This window comes from Danio rerio, chromosome 3 (genome assembly GCF_049306965.1).
Source record: "Danio rerio strain Tuebingen ecotype United States chromosome 3, GRCz12tu, whole genome shotgun sequence".
Taxonomy (NCBI): domain Eukaryota; kingdom Metazoa; phylum Chordata; class Actinopteri; order Cypriniformes; family Danionidae; genus Danio; species Danio rerio.
The window spans coordinates 34,685,323-34,707,138 of record NC_133178.1 but is presented as its reverse complement, the minus strand read 5'-3'; the positions used below and the strand labels follow the sequence as shown (position 1 = coordinate 34,707,138).

Below are 21,816 nucleotides of genomic sequence, written 5' to 3'. Positions count from 1 at the left end.
GCCCTGAGCCTTTCTCAAACCTTACCTTAAATAATCCAAGAATTCCCTCAAGGAAAGGGGTGTGTGCATAACAAAAGGCATTCACAATTAGTGCTGCCTGTGGAAGTCACACCCTTCACAGTGGTTCAAAAGAAGCCTGAAGTTATATATTTATTGTTTTGATTATGTCTATTTCTGAGAGGATGAGACCATTGTACCAATCGCACTGAGACATTTCAAATGATATCAAACATGATAGGTAAAGTCAGTTTGATTAATCTAGAACATTCAAACATTGAAATGACCATATGCATGAGTTGGGGTGGTTGAAGCCGAGCTTCAGCAGACTCAGATGCAAATGTAGCAGGAACTGGTTTTTCCCGCATTCCCACCTGCTGGGTTGTGGAATCACCAGTCTCTGTTTTCAGCTCATGTTTTGAATTGTCAAAGATATCAAAATATTTGCAATATTTCAACTCTTACAGTTTCTGCAACGTATCTGAAGAGCTGGGAGGGATGCAGTGGAGAGGGGTGTGCAACGTGCTTAAGGACCGGGCGGGAGACGCGTGATTTCCAAGGAGATTAGCATTCGTTTGCGGGCATCCAGGAGTCTCTATGCATTTGCAGAAGACTCCCGGAACTTCCGGGAGACTTGGGATGTCTGCCTCCGTGTCATTTTCTGTCTGATTAAGGCACAAACTGATATGGCTAACAGCTCTTCTGACTGACAGTGTTTACACTGCAGAGCGTGTGCTTGTTAAGGGTGTGACGCTCTTCCTGACGACTAGTGCATCACAGCACATTTTGTAAGCTGACCAATCAGAGCCTCTTGAGGGCGGGTCTTTCGGAGGACTAGGGAAATATGACAGTTGTTTTCATGTTAGCTAAGTAGCTGTATATAATCAAAGTAAGATATATAAAAAAATAGCATGATTTTCTAGAAGTGAAGCATGAGCACACATTGCTTTGCATCTTATAAACACTACCAAAAATACACTCTGGACCACCCCTTTAAAAGTTAAACGGAACACATTAAATCATGGGGGAAACATTTCAATTGGAAGTACTCTTTATTGCTTGGATACCTAAACAACATTCATGTTTGACCCAGATTCATTGCAAAAATCAAGACGTTTTGCAAACAATTTAAGTGGCAAATGTTCAGTTGTATTCCCGCATCTTTACTGAGAAGGCACAAACAAAAATGAGGTAAATATACGTGAAACGGTCACAGTTTTATAAATATGGTTTCTGATATCTTGTGGGTATGTGTTTGCTGGTTTTAAAGCAGTCTCTCAGTACCTCTTAACTTATATTCAGTGATCTCAGGAACAAGTAAAAATCGAGTATGTGGCCTCTCATTTTGTGTTGTGAAATGTGAAAATCTCCATCCAATACAATGTAAACCGTACTACAAGCAATCTAACGAAACGGAACAGGTACGTATTAAAAGGTGAACATAAATTGGCACAACACTTAAGCTTAGTGCGAATTGTCACATTTCTGTGAAAACATCTATATGTACTGATCATAGTTGAGCGGTGATTGACACTGGTTAAGGCTTTCTTCACCCTGTGATAGAAAAAAAATGAAAACACAAGTACCAGGCGATCAAGAATACAATACTAGTTAGGCACACCATTGCTTAACATTAACTTACTGTTCAAAATAAAACATCCAGCCATTTCAAACAAACTACAGACGATACATTCTCCACGTCTAACTCAAACTAAAACAAGACTGTCTGAGCTTAACTGAATCATCTTCGTCGTTTGTTGTGAAGCAGTTTGTTTAAAAAAAACAACAAAAAAACAGTTTGAGTGCCTTTGATCTCCGACTGCTTCACAGTACACAGTTTCTGTGGTAAACCAAACCAGCATGCTTTGCAATGTAACACCTGCAGGTACAGACTTTATTAAACTCCTCCGACATGTAACAGTCTATCTTTTTTTGCAAATATGTACAATAATGCAAAAAAACATTCGTCCACCTGTATGTACTGAGGTCAAAGAGTAGTGGTTTTCGTCAGACGCACACCTCAGAAAGCGTTAATGTTATCCTGCGCAACTGATATTAGGGAAAAAAGGGAGGGGTATTCAGAACACTGTGTAAGCACTTGGAGAGTTTGATAATATAAAAAAAGATTTGAGGTCTTGAATTCCAGCAGACTGTAACCAATCAGAACACCAGCACTTTCCATCCAGGGTGTGTGAAGGAGCAGCCGAAGAAAAGGCTGTCGAGGACCTGATCCAGCAGCCAATCAAACACCACCTCTCTGTTCCCAGAGCCGATCGTCACTCTCAGCTTGAAGTTTCCCCCGTCGCTGGGGTTGTTGTTGTTTACGGGAAACAGGCTCACCATCTCCATGTCGAAGGTCACGGAGGAGCCAACAGTGATGGCTGGCAGCTGGTTGGTCATTTCTTTGCCATTTACAAACACTGCACCTGGAAGAGGGAAAGCACACGGTGATGACGCGGAACTCCTCGGGAAGCCTGTGTTTAGTGAGTGAACACTGCCCTGAGGTCAACTTTTTGCTATTTTGTTTCATCTGCAGGTGTGCAAAATGACACTGCCAGCTATAATGCCAGCAATTATATTCATTATTGTTAATTATACTATTTTACTTTCGCTTTTTTTATTGTATGTGAAAATTTGTGGGTTAGTTATTTGGGGTAATAATATGGCAGAAGTGTGGCAAATAGGTCTGTTATATATCACATTTTAGAGTTGATTGTAAAGAATTGATTTTTGAGCTGTAATGATGTCAGAGTTTAATCCATTTTAGTGTATACAGTATATTCAATATACTTGAAAATATGGATTCATTACTGTATATAAAATCAACAAAGACACAACTGTAAAAAGCAAAGCTTGTGCATCATAGAGAATACTATTTAGACAATTTTAGTGTTCATTTGAATATTTTATCTCAAATGATGTCATAGTTTAATTGACTTTTTCCCCATTTTCCCATTCAAAGCTATTTTAAAAATATTATAAAATAAAACGATAACCTTGTTTTGAGTCTTGTGCAATAACCAGGATATTTTTTCTGAACATTTTGGTACTGGTCTTATTGTATAATTGTTTATTATTAAATTTTTTAGTTTATTTGTTTGTTCGTTTTTTTAATCGAGAAATTCAGCCTTATGCAACATAAAGGGCACATATTTATGTCTATCTGACCTATTTTTGGCTCAAACTACAACATGAGCAAATAATTTAACTTGTTTGAAAGCGAATGTCTAATGAATGTCAGTGGTCAAACTAACTTTTAGAATGTTTTCTGTCAATACATAAACAAATATGTTTTTAATGATGTGCTTTACAATTATGATGAATGTACATGGAATTAAGTGCAGTTAGGGATTCTTATTTGTTGATAACGTTAGTTCTGACAACTTTTGTAAGGTCTGTATATCGTCACCTTGGAATTATAAGGATCTATCTGACATTTTTGTCAAAAATGGGTTATTGACATATTCTTATTAAATCATAATTTATTTACAATAAATTTATGGGATGTTTTTTTATAAGTTGTTTACATTTTAAGACTTTTTATTTAAAAACACAAATGTTACACACACTGTTTGCTATGGAATGCAAAAATTTTGAAGCTCAATATCTCAAAATTATTCAGAACGCAGATAGAACCTTAGAATTCCAAGCATATGTGAAACATTTTTTAAAAATTAAGAAAAGTGTCAGGAAATTATAGCATTACTAAAAACTTAAACTTGGTTATAATGTCACAATATTTAATAACAATAAAAAAAAGTCCACAAATAAAAAGAATTAGCAAACATTCATATTTTTGGGGGGGGGCAAAAACTTATGGGCCAGTGAAAAACATTGATACGATCAGCTTGCAGTAGAAAAACAAGCCACGCTTGCCCACTGTTGTGTCATTTAATATTCCAATTCTCTCTGAACTGTGGCACAATATGAAAAAAAAACGGTTGCAGCTTCCAGTTCATGGGGACTTTAAACTGCTGTTCATAACCTATACTTGGTTGTTGCTTTTGCACGCTGAAAGAAGGACGACACCATGGCTGAAGTATTACTGTTAGACAGGTAGTGTTCTGTTTAAAAACTATTTTAGCTTCACGCAGAGCTGATTCAAATGTTGTTGTTACAAATGGGTTATATACACAGACGTGATGTTCAGCGACTAAAATCACCTGCTGAAAGATTGATGTGACTATTTTCAGTTTCATTAGGTCCTTTTACAGCATCGATAATTTAGATTTATATTTAGTTTAACAACAAAACATCAGTAAATAGCCTTGTTCCGCCTAGCCTGCTTTACTGAGCTGAAGTTGCTTTAATATTCACCTTGGGTCATTTCTGAATGACAGCCTGTCACACGCTCACTATATTGTTTACCATGCTACACTGAATATTCGCTCTGAAATAGCATGCAAGTGTGGCTTAATGATAAGTGTAATTCCTGCACACCGCCAGCCAACCACAAGAAACACTTCTAACTGGCGAATGACATGAACTAGTGGGTTGTCTGCTGTAGTGTCGCAGTGGGCACGCTTGCGATATCAAGAGGCCTGGCTTTAAAACACAGACCCTCCCCTGCCATCCAAACCTAATATGCTAACATTTTGGCAGATCACCTACAGCACATTTAAACAAACAAACAAAAAAAAAATATTTAGAGAAAAGCTGTTCTCTTGACTTAATTTCTTATTAGCTGTAGACCAGGGGTGTCAAAACCTGTACCTGGAGGGCTGGCGTCCTGCAGATTTTAGCTTCAACTTGCCTCAACACACCTGCAAGGATGTTTCCAGAAAGCTTAGTAAGAGCTTGATTAGCTAGACCAGGGGCCTGTTTCAGAAAGGTGGTTAAGTGAAAACTCAGAGTATTTTAACCCTGAAATGAGAGAAACTCTGGGTTTTCCGTTTCAAAATGACAGGTTTGTTAAACTCGAGAAAGCAGGGTAAGTCAAGCCTGTTCCTGAAAGAAAGGTAACTTTAACTCAGAGTCAGTTACTGTGGTTTTATTCTCTAAACTCAGAGTTTCTGTCGGTCTCCTCCCCTTTTTTAAAGATGAAGCGGTATTTCTCGCTATAGCCTTGCGTTTCCACCCACCTATTTTTATGCTTATTTTGGATACGTGCATAAAAACGATTGATAGAAACGTCATGATGCACATAACTTTTTAAAATATGCATAAATAACGCGCATAACTGAGTAGGATAAACTTTTATTCGATAGAAAATGTGCGCATAAACTACGATGGAAACACTTTTACTGAACAAATTACAGTATGTACATTAAAAAAAGATCATGATCATATGATAATGAAAATGTGTGTAAATGAACAAACCAGCAGGCTGAGCACACTGTAACATGTCAAAAAAATATTGTTTTAGTCATTCTAAAATGCCTTTACTGTTTCAGTATTAGTGTATATTATTAATTACCTCCGAACGTCTGGTGCGTGTCAAGAGTCTCCGCGTCTCATGGCATCAGACGCCCCCATGTGTTCATTGTGTTTCAGCATTGTCTTCTGACATCGAGGCGCAAGTACATTAATTAGGCTAAATAAAGAATTAATTGACGCAGCTTCTTCTACCAAAGTAAATTCTGTTTTTACTGTTGATATTTGGTGCCAGTTTAATCAGGAAGTGAAGATTTTTTTCTCTTTGACTCGTTAGATGGAATTTTATTCGCATCTTTTATGCAATATTCCAGTTTTGCACATACATTTATCTAATATATTTGGATGGAAACATAGCTATTGCCTACATTTTAGTCACACACAGAAGAACTGTACGAGAATGGCTTATCCTTTTTTAATAAATAATTAAATTAAATTCACCTTCGACATGCATGTAACTAGATTAATGGGATTATTATTCTTTCTAAAAATTATTTTTAGTACTGCTTACCTTCTAAATGTTATATTAACCTCTATCACTTGATCAATAAAAAGGCAGACACACAAGTGCACTGTTAAATCATTTAAAACTAATAAATGTATAAAAAAGTTTAAAAAAAAATATAAACGTCACAAATTACATTACTTATTTTATTATACTTAAATCTTTAAATACTTAAAAAGTGAAATTAGGCATTAACTTGAGCAGCTGTTTTCCCACGCTAACTGTCTCTTCTTCACTGATGGTTGCTTCTTTTTAAATATATACGCTCATATTTGCTATAACTTTGCATGAGAACATTAAGTTCAGCTGGAGAAAGAAATGGTGATCTCTTTTATAAGATATTGACATAGTCACTCGTAATGTCTGCGCTCCATTGATAATGCCTTTTTAAAGTCACGGTGTGCGCGCTTAACTCTGAGTTGGTCTACTCGAAGTTGATTGACCCAACTCAGATCAGCTATTCTGAAACCGAAAACTCAGAGTTTTTAATCTCTCGGTAAATCAACTCAGAGTTCAAGTTTAAACTCCGAGTTGTTTGAACCTCCTTACTGAAACAGGCCCCAGGTGTGGCTGATTGGGGTTGGAACTATGGAACTATGGAACTGGAACCTTGCAGGACACCAGCCCTCCAGGACCAAGTTTAGACACCCCTAATGTAGACAGTGAAGTCACTTCCCAGAGGTAAAAGTAATGCTTTGTTACATTAAAAGACTTGACATAGTTGAAATCTTAGCTATTGTTTGAGACACAAGATTTTCAATTAATGCTTTAACTACTAGTAAAGAGGAAATGGAAGGAATCACATCTAATGGTACATCAAAAAGCATTTCCTGGTAGAATTGACAGATATTTGAATGATGAGACTTTGTTTCCAATCAGGAATAAATCACAAAGCTCCTTGTGCTTTTGTTGATTTACTATTTTTTAAATGTAAAGCCTAACCAGGGACAAGCTCTGCAAATTAGCTTCAAGCTATATGCCCTATGTACGCGGCATCGGTTGTTTTTGCATTAAAATGTCAAGTGTATTGTCCCTGTTAAATTAAAAAAAAAAAAATATATATATATATATATATATATATATATATATATATATATATATATATATATATATATATATATATATATTGGCCGCCATGTGCGGTATATAATGTAATAGTTCATGCTTCAGCTAAAACAGCAGAGTCTAAAGCACAGGTGTCAAACTCGGTTCTAAAAGGGCCGCAGCTCTGCACAGTTTAGTTCCAACCCTAATTAAACACACCTGATTAAACTAATTGAGTCCTTCAGGCTTGTTTGAAACCTATAGGTAAGTGTGTTGGAGCAGGGTTGGAACTAAACTGTGCAGGGCTTCGGCCCTCCAGGAATTGAGTTTGACACCCCTGGTCTAAAGGATCAATCTTGAATTTAAGAGTCAAAGTCAGCACTTACAGTGTTTAAAACGACACTATTTTTTTCTGATCATATGCATATGGAACCAAAAGACATCACTGTACCAACATTTTTAGTACAAATGCCTTTACCGTTACACTGCTAGTATATACTAAAAAAAAAAGGTACACTAAAATGATAACAGAATGGTATTCTTCAGCTCGTACCATTAGTGGAGATGCAGACAGCCTGATCTCTCTGCAGTGAGTCTGTGTCAGTTCTGCTGTCGGCGCACACACCCAAACTGTCACGCTTATCTGTCTGTCCAGCAGCAGTGATTCTGCAAACAAACACAAAGCCAAAAACAGATGCACAGTGAGTGAGACACTCCATATCCTGCTGATATGTTTCAATAAATATCTTATTTAGAATGATTCAGCATCTTACATCATTCAGAATAATTCATTGTTATACAAGTAATACTATATTCAACTTTTTATAAAGCTATTTTCAAGCGGCCCACAGTTGATTAGCTGTGAGAGTATAAGTAATGAACTGCTGATGTACTTGAAGGTGAGGGTCTGGCCACAGAAGTAGGTGGGGGAGTTGGAGTACAGGACTCCACCATGACCAGGTGCTGAGGAGTCACTGCGCATGGCGATGTTCTTCCTACTGCTCAATATGTAGCCATCCACGCCTGGACACCATTCTGTAAAAGCACAAGTAGTCAATGTTAATATACGTATATTTCAGCTTAGGGGTTTTGAGAGAAATCTGCTTGGATTTGCTTGATTTGAAAATGGCCAGATGAGATGCTCCACTGGAAGGTGGGATTAAGATGGTTTCCAGCAGCTAAAACTTAATTTATTTTCTCCCTAGGAAACAGAGTTTAACAATTATTGTAAACATTTGCATTTATTCATTTAGCAGACACTTTTGACCAAAGTGACTTACAATTGAGGAAACATTCAGCAATTTAACAAGAAGAGGTAGTACACATAGGAAGTGCTAATTATACAAATAAGCTGTTAGTGCTTAGAGAATTAGGTGCTAGAGTAAAGGCTGATTTATACTTCTGCGTGTTTGTGTTCCTCTGCAATGACACTTCCAAAACACTAGCTGGCAGTAGGTTTAAATGTTCCTCTATATCGAGCTTCTCCACGGGTGTTTTGTTTTTCTAAAAGCTACCTCAATTTACAAGTAGCTAATACTTGCTCATTCAGAGGCGGGAAGTTGCAGACATGCAACAACTTTAATCATGAGGTAAACACAAAACGAACATTTTTCTATCTGGAGCTCCTTCACAGGACTCCACACTTGTAAACACTCGCTCAATCAGGCTTGCGGCTCTTAGCATTGTCCACTGCTACCAAGCCAACCAATTACAGAGCTTGCACTGCGTGTCGTTGCAATGTGCAGTTAGATTTTTTAAGAGGTGCGCGTCAGCATCAGACAAATAGGGGCTATGCTACCCCACAAAGGCTGCACCAGACCATACTCATCGCTTGATGCAGAAGTATAAATCAGCCTTAATGGGGATGTTTTTTTAGAAAGTGAATAGTGTTTCTACAGGTGGTTTGTCAAGCCCACTCACCTGTGTGAAGCACACTTTATAAATGTATGTATTTTTTTTTTGTAAGAATGTGTCTGGTTCAAAAACTGGTGCAAGTGTCGGTCACAGTCTCAAAGAGATGAAAGAGTGTGTTTTCTACAGGTGGTTTGTTAAGCCTACTAACCTGTGTGAGGCACACTCAGTTTGGAGTTGTTGTGTCTTTTGAAGAGAGACCAAATATGAGTTCAAAGGTTGTTAATCGGTGGTATACTGGGTTCCTACTCTAAGTCAAATATCCAGTTTGCTGATTTAGAAAATTACATTTTGATAAATGAGAAGAAAAATGTAAAACAACAAACAAAATTAACACACCAAAATTAACATTACCATTATAGAGGACACTGTAAAAAGCCCCTAGACTTTTCTGACAGGGTATTTGAGTGTCATCGAGTTGCATAATGTTGTGGGACTACTATACAGGAGTTATAATTACGGATTATAGATTGCGAAATTTAGCGGTTTTAGCGCCTTCAAGCTAAAGAGAATTGGGACAGAATTGGGAGAAGTGAGGGGTAGGGGTGTTCTAATTCTCTTTAGCTTGAGGCGCTGAAACCGCTAAATTTCGGGATAAAGGTAAGGGGAAAGGCCAAGGGGTAGAATTGGGATTGGGCCTTTGTCTCAAAAATGCAGCATCATTAATTCATTCTCCTTGGGCTTAGTCTCTATTTCAGAGGTCTCCACAGTGAAATGAACCACCAATGATTCCAGCATATGTTTTACACATTGCATGCCCTTCTAGTTGCAACCCAGTACTAGGAAACAACTCCTAATAAACTTTCACATTTACACTCATACACTTAGTTTAGTCAATTCATCTATAGTGCATGTCTTTGGGGCACCCATAAGAAACCAACGTGAGCATTGGGAGAACATGCAAACTCCACATAGAAATGCCAATTGGCCCAGCCGGGAATCGAACCAGCGACCTTCTTGCTGTGAGGTGACAGTGCTAACCCCTGAGCTGCCGTGCCTCCATAATTTCAGCATCATTTACCTAAATAGTTGCTGTTCTGCATCCTTCATGTTCGTCTGTATGGAAACACGATTCATAAAGGCTAATATTAAATGCAATGGAGGACCGTAAAGAGGTAGTTTAGCATTTGTTGTTGAGACAAATCCCTTTACTCTTCTATTAAGCTTTTAAAACAGATTTTCTAACATAATAATTTGGCAAAAAAGATGAACTGATCAAAATCTCTATGGTGTAAAAAAAACAGAAAAACATTCTCCTGGAACATTTAGCAATTTATTAAGACGCTTAATATAACATTGGCAAAGATTTGCAGTGGTAGGTTTTGTTGAGTTTGTACCGTGAGGTGCTAGTGTGGTGTAGCCGGTCTGTGGGATGCTCCATGGGCTCCATTCCGTCCGCCCCTCTCCTCTGGCACACACACGGAACAGGTGGTCAACGTGTGGGTCGAGGTGGAGCACCAGGAACTCTGTGTCCTTCCCAATATACGCATCCTCGTACTGTGAAGAGTTACTGCGGCGGAACTGCAACCGGTAATCCTGAGGGCTGAAGTCATCGTCCACCTATAGGAAATCAGCTCAGGTTTCTAACAGAGTCACATGGGGAAGAAAATGTCTGATGGACATGAATGTGGTCTTCACTCACCTTACACCAACGCACCAGCACACCACCTGGTCTCTCCACCAGCTCCTCAATCTGGACGGGTGGATGAGACGCTACACTGCCATGCCGAGCCACATGAGCACGAAACATATGCAGCAGAGAGTCGTCCAGCTGCGCGGACAGACACGGCACGTCCACCAGTGAAGGTACCTCCGGCAGACTGAAGACACACAAAATATCCAGTTAAGAAAGCATCCGATCAGGGTGTTGAGTGTTTGATAGGATTTATTTATAACATGAAGCTGTAGAGTAATTTTTTTACTAACTGGAGCAAATGGTTTTCAATAATTGTAATCATAATTTCAATTTTAATTTACATTATGGTCTAACACCATTTTATTTTTGGGTTTATTATATACCAGAGGTCTCAAACTACCGGCCCGCAGGCCATTTGCTTCTAATTAAAACAACATGTGCTCCACTTTTTTCCCTTTTTATCCCTTTAAGTTTTGTATGTTTTTTTTATTGTCAATTTGTACTCTAAATTGAAAACAAAGATGTAAATATGATTGTTATATTGTAATATTTTATTACATCTCAATAAAAAGATTGTTCATATTATATAGGCTTCCCACAGTTGCATGAATAGTAGATTCAATGACAATTTAATGCACCACTAATTTTAAATCAAGCACCTTTATAAATTCACACGTCAGCATATTTAGCACCATGAAAGTCCTTACTGTACTTAACATTTGACTTTTGTTAAAAATGTCAGAGTAATTTTTAAAAATGTACAGTTTTATAGTTATGTTCTAATCTTAAAGGTAAATCTTGTGCAATAAAACTGACGAATAATGCACATTTGAACAATATTCCAGAAACCTCATTTCAAGTACTGAATTTCACCAAATTTATTAAATAACAACAATTTCTCAGTTTTCGTACTATTTTTGACTGTAAAATTGTTACTGTAAAAATAACACTATAAACTTCATTTCAAATTTAATTCAAGCATCTTCAAGAACCTATGTTTGTTTTGGGGCAGTTTCTGGGGCTTGAATCCACATGTCTGAAATCTAGAAGCGTGGGAAACCTAAATATTTGTGATAAATTGGGCTTTAGCTATATGGGGTAATAATATTGCAGAATTGAGATGAATAGGTCTGTTATATTTGCACATGTTTTGTAAAAAATATAATTAATAATAATAATAATAATAATAATTTTTTTTAAAATTAGATGACTTTAATTCACTTATAGTGGATGCACATGGAATTTAGTGCAGTTGGTTTACAAGTTTACAGCATAATGGGTAAAATACATTCATTTTTTTTTCGGCTTAGTTCCTTTATTAATCTAGGGTCGCCACAGCGGAATGAACCACCAACTTATCCAGCATACGTTTTACGCAGTCGGTGCCCTTCCAGCTGCAACCCAATACTGGCAAACACCCACACATTCTTGCACACACTCTCATACGCTACGGACAATTTAGCCTACCTAATTCACCTTTACCCGCATGTCTTTGGACTGTGGGGGAAACCAGTGCACCCGGAAGAAACCCATGTGAACTTGGGGAGAACATGCAAACACAGAAACGCCAACTGACCCAGCCGAGGCTCAAACCAGCGACATTCTTGCTGTGAGGCAAACGTGCTACCCACTGCGCCACCGCGCAGCCCTGCGTAAAACATATGACGGATAAGTTTGCGGTTCATTTCACTGTGGCGAGCCCTGATTAATAAAGGGGCTAAGCTGAAATGAAAATGAATAAATTAGATTAGACAACGTCGGTAAAACTGTTTATTATAAATGATTGATATCTGTATATCATTTATTATGTATTTGTTTATTTAATGAGTACCCTCATGTTTATTTGAAAGCCATATAAAATAAAATCCCAACCTTTTTTCTTATTCGATAAGCCCTTTCACTTAAGCCAAGTGATGAGTCACGTCACAAAGACGTTTTCATTTTATGGTGAATATATGGGTAGTTTAATATTGAAAATTTGAAAATATGTTCTAACAAAGGGTGGATAGTATAAAACCACCAACTAGACTGGCGAGCAACATTTTAAGGCAAATGGTCAGTTGTTCCTTTCATGTGTTTTGTACAGTATATTGCCTTTTCACATTACATCCTGATCTTATTCACAAACCAGGATGAGTCAACATCATTTTCTGTGGTATTAGTTGTAATATAATGAAGCTTAAATGGCATGATAATTAGTATAGATTGACATGATCTTTCAAAGTCTAAATGCTTTCAGATTAAAGGCATTCAAAAGTATTTAGCCTAAAAGCACAGAAATAAGTGCTGTCATGTTAAATGTCATCGGTGATGATTATTATTTTAATCGACTCTGGGCTTGTTGAAACCGGATAAATTTTGGGGTTGATTGTGTCATTTTAAATGAATCATAAATAAGCCAACATGGTTTTATGCAGTCAAGCAGGGTGATTCAGCACACCTCTATTAAACTTTCAACAGAAGCGTAACAGAAAAGGATGAGTCATAAAACCAGGCCTCATACAGGCACATTTTATTCTTAATAAAGTGCTCAAGTAATGTAATAAGGGCAATATTGTCTTAGGTTATCTTGAAAGGCTTTTTTATTATTTCAAACTACTGTATGTCTTTTCTTATCAAAAAGGCCAATTCAAATTTCTGAAATTCTGATAAAGATCAGGTCAGTAGGCCGAGATGTGAGTATATCGTAGATCCGCAAGTTGTCATACCTTAGGATTGCTCTAACCCAGTGTTTCTCAACCGCGTTAATGAAAAACCACCAGCACTGCATGTTCTGGATGTCTCCTTTGTCTGTCACACTAATTACAAGTCTTTCAGTCTCTGCTAATGAGCTGATGATCTGAATCAGGTGTGTTTGGTTAGGGAGAAATGGAATATGCGCAGAGCTGGTTGTCCACCAGAAACGTGGTTGAGAAACACTGCTCTAACCTGGTGATTTGTCAGTTTGAATTTCTCAGATTTGGCTTTTGGCTACATGTTCAAGGAAAAGATAAAGGAAAATTGTAGCACTGCTCTCTGGTATTGTCTCTCTGACTCTTGCTTCCTTGAGCTCTCTCTCTCGCTCTCTCTCAGTGGCCATTTACACAACAACTTTTTGATTGTTTAATCATTGAATTTGTATTACCTGTTCATCTGCATGACAAAAGTCTTTTGTGACTGAAAATGCCACCATTTTCTGTTTCATATAGTAACAGGGAAAACAGGGGCATCATGTGTGTATACGTAGTATATAGACATCCGCAGTACATAAGGCAAGTGTGATCAAACATGGACAACAATAGTGGAGTACGTGCTAAGAGTTTGCAAACGCTTCTTCAGCAAAGTGTGAATTTAATTTACCAATATTATATACATGAAAAATTCTAAATACACACCAGCGCTGAGCTGTCAATGACTCATCACCACTTCCCTATAGGTACTGTTTACTAAGAAAGTGACAGTGCGCAAAATACTGGCCTAGCATTTCTAACACAGTGTTTTTTACCCATTTTAATAGATGTGTGTAACATGGATTGGGTTTTTTATGTTTTAAAGAGCACCTATTTTACCTCTTTTACAAGACTTAAAATTAGCTTTTGGTGTCTCCAGAATGTGTCTGTAAAGTTTCAGCACAAAATACCCATCAGATAATTTACTATAGCTTCCAGAATCTGCCCATTTCAGTGTCTGAATACATTGTAGCTATTTTTGTAGCCTGTGGCTTTAAATCTAAATGAGCTGCTTCTCCCTGCCCACCGTTCACATGTGTGTGTCTGCTTCTCCTGTGTTACGTCAGATAAACAGCAGTCAGTGATAGAGACAGATACGGATGAAGCTGAAACACAGCTCATTAGTCATAAATACCATTCACATGGGGGCTTCAGCGTCAACGCTTGACTAAAGGCGTGTCTGAAGTTGGGGCTGGAACCATCGTCATAAAAGCGTCAGCCAATGAAATTCAGTCAGCAATAGGGCACTGTCTACCTGGTGTATTGCATATAGCGATTTGATTGGCTGACGCTTCCGTCGGCGCTTGAATAGTTGAGCTAGTCCCAACTTCTGCAGCGAGCAACGCCTCTGAAGCGGCGCCGACGGATCCACAATGCAGTTTGGCAACGCCTGACGTCACCCATTTAAAGTGAATAGAAAGCGTTGACGCTGACGCCCCATGTGAATGGGGCGTAAGTGGCTGAAGGTGGCAATAGACTAGAAAGGTACAGTTTTACACAATCTTTATTTAGTCATTCAGCAATCCTACAACCACTGTAGAAAAACACCTTAAGAGATGTATGCCACACACAATTCATGTCTACAATTCAGACAGTGTGTGATGCTGAAGCTCTTCTCCATTCACTGGCCAAGTTGAGGTTTGTTAAGTGAATAAAAGTGTGTGTTTCCCACCTGTCCAACTGGATCTGCAGGGCTTTTTTAGTGAAGCTGCCTAGCTTGTCCTCCGTCTCATTTATACTACAGCGAATTGCAGCCTCCCCTGAAACAACAGTATTATTAAGGAGCAGTAAAAATCAGACTGCAAAATAAAAATCAAATAAACTTGGAAGAATTTCAGCAGTCTGGATGTTGATTGGTGTTAGTACACTGTTAACGATTTCCTATTGAGTCTACAATAACTTACTGGCAGTGGTTCGCCAGCAATTTAATTACAGGAAAAATACTATATTTACATTAACTGCACCATTTATCTTGCTCTATATATATTTACAGTATTTTATATCTTTATTGTAAAATATATAGTAATTTTCACAATGAAACTTTAATACAGTAAAATACCACAAAGCTGTCCTTCAGTAAAATAAAGTTCATATTACAGTTAAATACTGTGTCATTTATAAAAATCATAAAATCATGTTTTAAAATTGCAACTTCTTGTGATTAAAAGTGATTAATCGGCTAATGAGTTAATGCCAGGAAATTATCCGAATGGCAGGGCTCAATGATAAGAGCAAATGAAAAAAAAAAAAACTGGTCCATATGAGCCAGTAGGTTTACAATAATATTTGACTTGATTACAGTATACTTTTAAGTAACCAATCCGTTGTGACGTATAAAATACTGTTTCCAGGTCCAAGCCGCTACTCATTTGAATTGAGAAAATATTGGTTTATGATCTTTTTTAGTCATAGCACACATTAAAGTGAATTTTATATACAATCATTGTGTACACAACAGTCTTTGGACTTGCTGCGTCACTTGACAACAAAAATTTTAACAATATATAAAAAAAATGAATCACTGGATAACTAGGTGGATTGGATTTATACATTGCAATCGTGACTTTCTAAAATATTACATCGCTTTGTAAACGTTTATTATTACTATTTGATGAGTCTCCCCATGCAGTTTGATGGAGCACTTGGACCTGTAAGCCACTTCGTGTGACATCACACTTAAGGGGATAACAAGATACAGCTATGGGTAAAAAAAATTCTAATTTTAATATATTTTAAATTCATAAAAATAAAACAAAAAAATAAAATGGTCTTTTAGAGTTTATTTTGTCTGAAAGTTACAATTGGTCATTAAATAGTGGTTTCTCAACTATTCTGTAAATATTGATATTGTGTTGTTAAAAATTATAAAAACAGTGTTGCAACAGCAACGTTTTTTGTTAATTTGAACAATTGTCATTTTATGTTCTAATTAACACATTCATTTTAATATACACATTTTTATTTTATTTCAAATCTAGAAGAAAAGTCTTAAGTTTACAGAACAAAACAAAAATGACTTTACTCAAACACATAACATCTCACAAGTTTATTTCTTGCAATGGGCTCTATGGACAGCTAGAGTTAAAAGCCAACGATGAACTTTCTGTGAAAGCTTAATGTGACTGTTTTCAATTTCACAAGGTTATTTTTACAGCATCGATGTTGTAGTGTAATTACAATACATACAGGCTTAAGCATTCATTTAGTTGTTCAAGCGTAAAACGAGATGAAAGACTGTTGTAACCACTAGCGCCGTCAGTAGCAACAGGCTAGTGCAGAAATTCCATTGAAAATACTGGGGTAAAATAAATGGTGGGGGAAATGGGATTTAATGCAGTGCTTTTTGTCTGATCTGAGACCTACTTCATATAGTATATCTAAAAGGCAGTAAAGATCGCTGATTTAAAAAAAAAAATCAGATCTTAAACGTGACAATTTTGTAATGGAAAGACAGTTTACCAGAAACCCTTGGAATGCCTGTCTGAAAATCAAAAGTCCGTGTGCATATAGCCCATTGACCTTTTTTTTTTTAAATTAGAGAGAATTTGACCAAACTGAGAAAGAGAACAGATACAAATTGTGAGATATAAACTAAGAATTAAACAGAAAAAAAGTCAAAACTGTGAAATAAAAACCTGGCATAAGACATCTTTCAGAAACTGCCTGCTCAAATGAGGTATGCTTGTCTGGCAGTTGACTAAATCCTACTTTTAATGGCATGAAATCAGATTAGTAGTAGTGTAGTTGGAGAACTGCTCACCCTCACGGAGCAGCTCATCTGCAGTGCTGACTCCATGCTCAATAAGCTTCTGACAGTCATCTAAAGGACTGACACTGTCCAGCTCAATGTTGTCCACCTCCTGCAGCAGACCGTTCAGCCTGTCGATCAGAAGTCGACTCACTGCCGTCTGCAGCTCCTGAAAGTGTCTCTGCAGAGCCTCACGCGTCTGACTGGCACTGCCACGCACCTGGAAACAAACACAGACAAGAGTCAGGTACACAAATTTCACTAAAAACGGACAACTTTTCATGCAGCTTGGTTGTTTATATACATGTGTTGGGGGCCTCGGGCCTGATAATGCTAACACTATTAGTGAATTACATGTCTATAGGCATGCAGGAATACTTGACAAACTAAACAACAAATTATGTTCTGGAAATTGTTTGTCTGAAAAGGTGTTTTGGCGGATTTTAAAAAGAAACTAATTTTGTATTAAGAAGATACTAGTGCAGTATTCACAGGGATGGATTATATTCATTCATTCATTTTCTTTTCGGCTTAGTCCATTTATTAATCTGGGGTCACAACAGCGGAATGAACAGCCAACTTATCCAGCATATGTTTCACGCAGCGGATGCCCTTCCAGCTGCAACCTATCTCTGGGAAACATCCATACACACTCATTCACACTCATACACTACGGACAATTTAGCCTAACTAACTCACCTGTTGTCACCATCCTGCACTTTGTCTCCATTCCCCTAGAGGTCCCCGTGTTTCCCCTCTGTCTTTGTTATTCCTAGTGTGTTCTTGTTTACTTAATTTTGATCACCTGTGACTTGTTCTAGCCAGTGTATTTAACTTGTCACTTTGTCTGTGTTCCTCACTCGGTTTTTGAGTCATCTCTGGTGAACTTGCCTTGCGTTTCCCTTGATCTCCTGAGCTACGTCTAGTAAGAGTGTTTTATTTTCCTTGTTGCTGACTGCTTTATTGTCTGTTTGTTTTCTCCCCTCGTGGAGTTTTCTTTACATGTTTATTATACTGTTAGAATATTTTGTATACCTCATTCTGAGAAGAACCTAAGTCGTCTGTTTTGCTACCTCATTTTTGAGAAGAATCTAAGTTGACTTTTTTAAAAATAAATCCTTGTTTTAAATTGGCTTTAAGTGTATGAGTGTGCATGCGAGAGTGTATGGGTGTTTCCCAGTAATGGTTTGCAGCTGGAAGAGTATCCACTGTGTAAAACATATGCTGGATAAGTTGCTGGTTCATTTCACTGTGGTGACCCGTGGTGAATAAAGGGACTAAGGCAAATCCGAATGAATGAATGAATTTCAATAGTATCTGGTTAAACACTTGCATCAGTCGAGCTTGTGATGTTACTGTGAGGTGTAGGGTTAGGGGCAGGGTTAGGTGTGCACTTTAAAAGCATTGCATGTAGTCTCAGCTTGCATGTGCACCCAGTCTTAATTTCTTAAACAGGAATAAGCAATTCCCATGACAGATTTAATAATACAGAAACAAGTAATCTAACAATAATGTGTGTGTGTGTGTGTGTGTGTGTATGTGTATATATATATATTTTTTTTTCCTTATATATATATATATATATATATATATATATATATATATATATATATATATATATATCATATTTTTATATCAAAAAAATGTAAATAATTGAAACCGAAACACTATATAACCCAATTATTTCAGGAAATGTAAAAGTCTGCATTTACTCGTATTTGTAGTGAGAATTGTAACAAATCAGAGACCAGGAACTGCTGTGTAAGTCACTTAAACGTACTCCAGTCTTGTTTTCTACACTGGTCTGAAAGCGGAAGTGGTGAGAGCTAAATGGCACATTTCCATTTTCTTGATGCATCTTTCAAATGAACTGCTTTACCTTCAGCAAAATGGCGCCCAGAGTGACAGGAAGCCTGGTGGTTTTGAAAGGTTTAAAAAAAAAACAGTTCCTCTTGTCTTACAAGCATGAAACTCACACTTGCAAAAGAGGGTCAGCCAGGGCTCTTGAATGTCATGCATCAATGAATATCAGATACAACTGTGACTTGGCGCTCTATCCTGCAGTTTCAGTTAGCTTAAAGCTAGTACTACATTAAATAGCATTTTTGAGAGTATTTACTGAAAAAAGGCAGTAACATATCTTAAAATACATCAAAGTGAGTAGCTACTGTATGTTTTCATCCATTGATGCAAATTTAGTATAGATGCAAAACTGGAATATCGCATAAATCATTTAAAAATAAAGCACAAATTCCATCTAACAAAAAGAGAACAAAATCATGACTTGCTGATGAACTGCAATCAAATATTAAAAAGAAAACTGAATTTGCTGCATTAGGAGAAGCCACCATGAGCCTTTTTTCTTCTATAATAAATTAATTTCATTAAGACGTGGTTCTAATGACTTTAAGTTAGGTGAAGAATCTAATCTGTTGGAGATGTCGAATAGATTAATAGGTACCGAAAAAGTAAAAGAGTAAAATGAGAGAATATGATACACTGGTGTTTTGAAATATGGAAATGAATATGGTCTTTACGTGGTTTTCATCTGTTTTTATATTATTTGTTTTTATTTTATTTACACTTGTCTCTTTTATTCCTGTTTATGTAAAGCACTTTGAATTGCCATTGTGTGTGAAATGTGCTATAGAAATAAACTTGCCTTGCCTTGATCAAACTAAGCCCTGTTTGTGAAACTAGGCCTACAGCTTAAACTCTACTGACCTTTCACAACACCAGCATTCCTCACACTGACATAAAGGTAGACATTATAGCCGAGCACGCTAGGCAAATTTAAGAATTCCTTGAGTCATACGTGTGGAACGAGGAAAAGAGATGCAACGTAGCCCTGGGCTAAAACAGAATCACGCACAACAGACCGCGTGTAAACGTGTTGAGGACTTGCTTTGTGTAACTCGACAGACTGCCGTCACTGTGTGTGGAGGTACAGATAACACCCAGCCGTCCAGGATGTGGGAAGAGAGTCTAAAATAACACAGATAAAGTGGTGCAGGATAAATGGATGAAACCCAAAAGAGCGACGTTATTAATCAACGTTAGTGGAAAATTCCAGGCTTGGCTTTGTTTGTGGCTGATGCAGGAAATGCTTTTGTTCAGAGACGTGCATTATTCCTCATGTGTTAAAGTCTTATCGGGATGCATCTCAACATTTTTAGCCAGGACAGAATCCTCTGCCTAAATATTGTCATTCGTGACAATGCACTTTGAGGTGTGTTTGGCGGGGGAGGAAGGGTATAGGGCCTCTGTTGCTGTTTTGGGATGATGGAGCTCTCCATCACAGGATGTTTAGACTCAGCAACTTTTTACAAAAATGTAGTTTTGTGCTTAACATGATTAAATATTTAACATCAGATGCACACTGACACGCATGGATACTACTGTATACACAAGTCTTAGGGTAGAAAATTCTTTGTTTAGTGTGAAATATACTATTATATTTATAGCTCATTCTGAGTTCGCATATTGGCCAAATTTAAATAAAAGAATGTGAATCAGCAATTGTGCAAAATTGTAGTTCTTTTTTGTTCTTATATAGATGTAGTTCTTATATTGATATAGTTAAAAAATATATTTTAAAATGCATATAACTGGATTTTTTATAATTGGGAAAACAATAACATTTCATAGTCTCTAAACTCAGTGTATTGTTGTTTCTTTCTAGCAATTTTCAAGTGAAATTGTTTCTAGGCAATTATTTATTTATTTGTATTTCCAGGGTGTCCGCAGTGGCTTAAAGTCTTAAAATGTCTTAGATTTCAAAAACTATATTTTAGGCCTCAAAATGTCATAAATTCAATGAAATATTGCGTTGTTAGGGTGTTATTATTATTATTATTATTATTATTATTATTATCAATAACAATATTGCTAAAAATAGTATTTAAAAAAGCCACATCATTAAAGAACAACATAAGGGCCTATTAAATATATTTTCCATGTAAAAATATTAATAATAATAATAATAATTAAAGAATTATTATTATTATTATTATAAAAATATTAAGGTCATTGCACACAGAAATCTGAAATTTTCGTCCATAATTTTTACACGTTAAAAAACAAATTTGACTTGAAGTTGTGTCCGTCGTATTTAGACACTACCTGCACAACTTTCCTTTGTCATAAAAAAATTTCAAAAAATTTATTTAGATATTTTTTCTTTTTTTCTCAATTTTTTCTTTTTTTACACATCCAAAAAAGCATTATGAGAGGCATTTTGGTCTGTTGCTCCGATATGTCAATGCGGCTACCTTTTATAATGTCTATAGTACTGCCAGTCTCTATCCAGGATTTTTTTTTACGTAATATGAATTATCACAAGCAATGCATCAAAACTCCACTAATTTCCTGAAATAAACTTTGCAATTTGTGATAATCTAGCGCAGCACTTTAATCATCAAGAGAACTCTGTAGCATATGTGGCATATTCCTCTTTATTTTTCTACATTAAAGAATAGAGGAGAACGAAGTATTGCAGCTTGAATCGAATCCAATATGTTTTGTGTTTTTTCTGAATGGATGAATTAATACGCATCTACCTTGGTGTGCAAGGTTTTTCGGATATCAAAACGAAAAAAATGCATACAAAAATCTAATTTCAATTACTTGTATATAATATAATATAATATAATATAATATAATATAATATAATATAATATAATATAATATAATACATAATAATATAATATAATATAATATAATACATAATAATATAATATAATATAATATAATATAATATAATATAATATAATATAATAATGAGATGAAACAAAAGTGTGAAAATCTATGATACACAGATACGCAAATGTTTATAGTTATGATGATTAGATTGACATTTAATCTTTTTTTTATCAGTGAAAGAGTAAGAAAGGCT

The 21,816-nt window shown here is 36.5% G+C and overlaps 1 protein-coding gene across 2 annotated transcripts in view; it reads right to left on the bottom strand.

The window, feature by feature from the left end:
- Window positions 1-827: 827 nt before the first annotated feature.
- crlf3 (cytokine receptor-like factor 3) overlaps window positions 828-21,816 on the bottom strand; it is a 35,269-nt gene continuing 14,280 nt past the window's right edge. Inside the window, exons 3-9 of one of the 2 annotated variants that reach the window (NM_001017817.2) lie at window positions 16,935-17,142; window positions 14,847-14,934; window positions 10,473-10,650; window positions 10,168-10,390; window positions 7,813-7,954; window positions 7,473-7,585; window positions 828-2,423 (exon numbers count right to left, since the gene is read on the bottom strand). In NM_001017817.2, the coding sequence (NP_001017817.2) occupies window positions 2,158-2,423; window positions 7,473-7,585; window positions 7,813-7,954; window positions 10,168-10,390; window positions 10,473-10,650; window positions 14,847-14,934; window positions 16,935-17,142 (1,218 nt within the window). In that variant the 3' untranslated portion in view covers window positions 828-2,157. Of the gene's footprint in view, window positions 2,424-7,472; window positions 7,586-7,812; window positions 7,955-10,167; window positions 10,391-10,472; window positions 10,651-14,846; window positions 14,935-16,934; window positions 17,184-21,816 lie in introns of both variants that reach the window. The other variant, XM_073940653.1, reaches the window with a different exon arrangement.